Source organism: Micromesistius poutassou (genome assembly GCF_964030765.1).
Source record: "Micromesistius poutassou genome assembly, chromosome: 1".
NCBI lineage: Eukaryota > Metazoa > Chordata > Actinopteri > Gadiformes > Gadidae > Micromesistius > Micromesistius poutassou.
Genome location: NC_140271.1, coordinates 1,282,901 through 1,287,799, shown reverse-complemented (window position 1 = coordinate 1,287,799; position 4,899 = coordinate 1,282,901). Strand labels below are relative to the sequence as shown.

Sequence of the window (4,899 nt, the reverse complement as noted above, 5' to 3'; positions counted from 1 at the left end):
GTTCCATATAGCAAGGTTGATAAGCAGACTAAAGCAGCCCTCAAAGCAATACGTCTGTGTAGCCAACGTACAGAAGTGTGCTTTGGTTACCTTTTGATGAGGTCATTAAGACCTCCAAAGCGGTCAACGCATCCTTAGTGACGCTGAAGAAGCTCAAGTCTTCCAAATACTCATTTCCACCTCCTCCACCATTAATTGCTAAAGCTTGTCTCCTCCAGAGTTCAGTGAATGAGCAATAGGAAGCAAGGCAATAGGAAATAGTTATGGAATGCGGCCCCCGGAGCATCCAGGAATGGTGTCGTGGCTTCCTATTGGCCCCTGGGGATCAATAAAAATCATGTGACTCACTGACTTGCTCCTGACTTACTGATTGTATGACTTCACTTCACGTTAACCTGTACGCCATGAGCTCCTCTCGACCACTCTGTTGCCATGGATACAGAGATATTAATACACCAGATGCGTGTACGAGTTCAGATACCACGCATCCCTGGTGGTTAAACAAACTGACATGATGTGGATTAAGCACAATTAAACAATATATACACACACACACACACAAAATCACACCTGCGCACACAAGGGAACACACCACATCCCTTGTTACCTCTTTTTCTCTCTCTCTCACACACACACACGTAACCACATGCACACACACACACACACACACACACACACACATGCACACACTCACGCTCACACTTTGACCTACTTTCAATCATGAGGGACATTTTCTTACATAGGTCTTAGCGGGCTGAACACACACACTTCTGCAGTAATTCAACGTGCAGTGAGCAAATCAAGACGGATGAAAAAGTAAAAGGATTGTAGGTATGTGTGTGTATGTGCTTGTGTATTTACATGAGTGGGTGTTTGTAAATGCCTTGTACATGTATGCATGTAATTGCATGCTTATGGGTGTGTGTGTATGTTACATTTACATTAAGGGCATTTTGTCTGTGTGTGTGTGTGTGTGTGTGTGTGTGTGTGTGTGTGTGTGTGTGTTGCGTATGTGTACATGAGGTATACACACAGATGTATACTCTGTATGGGGATGGACGGTGGGTCATATCCCCGACGTCCATCCAAAGATGACATGAGGTGCATCTTCTGTCACCTCACGTCTCCTGACCACACTCTGAGTGTGTGGTGAATGTACACGAGTAGGAGGCATAGCCAGCATCAGCTAATCAATGAAGGGCTAAAGTGCAGCCTTTATATCGATCACACTTGAACTGTATGTGCATGGGAGTGTGTGTATGTGTGTGTGTGTGTGTGTGTGTGTGTGTGTGGGGGGGGGTCTGTGTGTGTGAGAGTGTGTGTGTGTGTGTGTGTGTGAGATTGTGTGTGTGTGTGTGGGGGGGGGGGGTCTGTGTGTGTGTGTGTGTGTGTGTGTGTGGGTCTAAGTATGTATGTGTGTTTGTATATATTATGTTCTCCCTATTAGAAAGGTTGTGTTCTATCTGTCCACCTCATAAAAAGCAAGACACGGCTTGAATGACGATGACGATTGTGACTGTTAAAGACCTTATGAACCATGGTAATATAAACAACGTCCCTGTAAGCAATGGCTCTATAGTCGTAGAGGGATGGATGACAATATTCACACATCAGCGTAGAAAGCCAATTAACAGTAGCCTGACATCACCAGACCAATTTTAAAATGTGTATTATTCTGGAACCTCTTCGGACGTTTCTGATTTCCAAGGAGCGTTATCAACGGACGAGACCAGAGGGCCTCTGGACGCATTGGATAGACCTACAACCAATCAGAGCAGTGAAACGTGGGGAACATCAGTGGCAGCCATCTTGGTTGTTTATGAATATGCCTCAATGGCACTCCCATAGGGCGCCGCTCTCTACATTCATCTTATCAAACCTGGCCCGCATTAGATAAACGGTTGTGACTGGCACTAGGTCTAGGCCAGGTCTGCTGGAAATCAATCAGGTGCTTCGTTGCTCTCTCTGGTTTTCTTAATCCCGTCAGAGCACTGATTGATGGGCCGAGAACTGAGTGAAGACCTGCTCACACTCATTAACAGCCTCAGCCAACAGAAAGGAAACTCTGTCCTTGATTGGCTGACTTGAAAAGATAGGGGTCACAAGGTCGAGCTTCTCCGTTTCTTTGTGACTCTGGGGGAGGATAAATCGGGCCGACGCCATTAGATGTTTTTAATACTTGAACTCGTTGTTGATCGTCATGAGAAGAGGATGTTAAGAATGTGTTTTTTTGTGATTATCTCCTCGGCACCACTTAGAGGTTAACAAAGGTTGACATTGCTATTTAAATGAGCAGCTGTTTAGGTTCCACTCTGTGAAATGCTGGATAATTGCTTGACAGGGATAGTCCTGCACACAACATCAGAAGGACAGGTGTTGCTGGTTAGCGTTTTCCACTGTTGAATTTGCAGCTTTCTGTGGACAACACAACACAACATCAATGAACACACACACACACACACACACACGTTTGAACACACACACATGCAAGCAAACACACACACAAACACACACACACACACACACACACTCCAAGTGAACATCTCCATGTAGTGGTCAATAAAACTGGATGGAGGGAATGAAATACAGTGGGAGAAATGAGTGGGTGTGCAAAAGGATGGATATGGAGAGAGTGAGGTTGAGGAAATGATGAGAGAGGGAGAGAATGGTGATATTATTCTAGGCTGTGTGCTTGTAATGGAACTGGGCACTTGGTGCAAAATGAATCATGCTATTACAAATTAAAAATGTGTGTGTGTGCATATCAAGTGTGTGTCTGCATGTGTGTGTGTGTGTGTGTTTGTGTGTGTGTGTGTACACACGTGTGTGTGTGTTTGTACGTGTGTGTGTGTGTGTGTGTGTGTACGTGTGTGTGTACGTGTGTGTTAGTGTGTGTGTGTGTGCGCGCACATATACACGTGGGGTGTAAACACAAGCAAACTCACCCATCAGTATCTTGGAAGTTAATGTTTACTTTCTTCGCTGAACCAAGGAGCTCTGAAACAAAGAAGATAGAGATACAGAACATGAGTCAGCGTTCCCACAACAACACCATCATGAAGCTCCTCCTCGCTGATTCCTACGGTGGCCGTGAGAGCTCAACACACTGCACGAAGAAAAAACAAAAACACGCTAATTAAAAAACGCAGGCAAATTAAGAAAACACCCTCATTAATTGTAAACATTAAACACACACGCAGCGTTTAGAAAACGTGCAGCAAATTCGGAAAACAAAACAAACACATTACAGAACAGTTACAATTACACTAAATGACAACGGAAGTCAAATTGATGAAGATGTTATCTTAATTTAATTATTTTTGGTCTATTTGCATGTGTTTCATGTGCTGAGCTCTCATAGGCTTCCGTAGCGAGCAACAATCGTGCTTCTCTAAATGATAGAAAATCTTTCTATCAATTCATTGTGTGGAAGTGGGTGAGGCTGGTCTCTATTGGAAAAGAGGTGCTTAGCCTCAATGAGACTAACCTGCAAAACTAAAGGTTCAATTAAATACAATAAATACATAGAAATAAAAAATCCCTTGTCATATCTTAATTTACATTGATCAACAACTTCTGTGAAAGGCTATCTAGTCTACTTGTCTGTAACTATCAAGCAGGTGTGTGTGTGTGTGTGTGTGTGTGTGTGTGTGTGTGTGTGTGTGTGTGTTTGTGTATTTGTGTGTTTGTGTGATGTGTGTACATTTGTGTTGGTGTGCTTTTTCGTATGTTTGTGTGTGTTTGTTGTGTGTGTGTGTGTGTGTGTGTGTGTGTGTGTGTGTGGGTTCGTATATCAGGTCATGTTTTCATGTGTGCACGCTTGCATGTGTGTGTACCCATGTGCCTGTGTGTCACTGTGGTTGTGTGGGTGTGTGATCCTGCGTGTGTATGTGTATCAGCGCATATGTCACTTTCTGCTGAGCAGGTGGACTCCCCCCTCCCCCCCCCTCCTCCTCTCATCCTGCAACACGTGATGATGTCACACCTAGACAAAATCTTCTATAGACCCCAGAGCCCAGCACTCAGCGAGGCTGGCTCTCTGCCAGATGGAGGTTACATAAGGCTGGGGGACCAGGGAGGGATAACAAGCCCTTACCAGCAGGCCATACTGACCTCTGACCTCTGCAGCACGTTGACCTCTATGCACTGCTGGAATTACGCATTACATCACCTGATAGCACCGAGTTCATATGCATAATGTAATGATATCTAATAACTGAAGGGGGGGGGGGGGGGGTGTTTGTGTGTTCTGTGTGTGTCTGTGTTGGCTATACTGTATACTGGAGGTGAAGATGTGCAACATTGTGTGTGTGTGTGCACAGAAATAATGCAACAAAAGAACACACACACAAACACAAACAAAGTATCTGTGCAATTACCATCCATGCACAGAGAGAGACACTCTATTATTCATTCATTCTCTCTCCCTCTCCCTCTTTCTCACTCTCTCTCTCCCTCTCTCTCTCTCTCTCTCCCTCTCTCTCTCTCCCTCTACCACTCTCTCTCTTTCTCTCTCTCTCACTCTCTCCCTCTCTCTCTCTCCCTCTCTCTCCCTCTCTCTCCCTCTCCCTCTCTCTCACTCTCTCTCTCTCTCCCCCTCTCTCTCTCTCTCTCCCTCTCTCTCTCTCTCTCTCTCTCTCTCTCTCTCTCTCTCTCTCCCTCTCTCTCCCCCTCCCTCTCTCTCCCCCTCTCTCTCTCTCTCTCTCTCTCCCTCACGTCTTTTACACAGGAAGTACCCCCTGACAACCACACTACACACACACACACACACACACACACTACACACACACACACACACACACACACACACACACACACACACACACACACACGCGCACACACACAAACCCATTCATGAGCAGGAAGGAGGACAGTCCCAGTATTGTGCAGGAGACAGCT

The 4,899-nt window shown here is 45.4% G+C and overlaps 1 protein-coding gene across 1 annotated transcript in view; it reads right to left on the bottom strand.

The window, feature by feature from the left end:
• caskin1 (CASK interacting protein 1) overlaps positions 1-4,107 on the bottom strand; it is a gene marked incomplete at its 5' end in the record, with an annotated part of 37,187 nt that extends 33,080 nt beyond the window's left edge. The window contains 3 exons of the mRNA XM_084488459.1: positions 2,946-2,997; positions 3,084-3,106; positions 4,097-4,107. Of these exons, the coding sequence (XP_084344585.1) occupies positions 2,946-2,997; positions 3,084-3,106; positions 4,097-4,107 (86 nt within the window). The remainder of the gene's footprint in view (positions 1-2,945; positions 2,998-3,083; positions 3,107-4,096) is intronic.
• Positions 4,108-4,899: the final 792 nt, after the last annotated feature.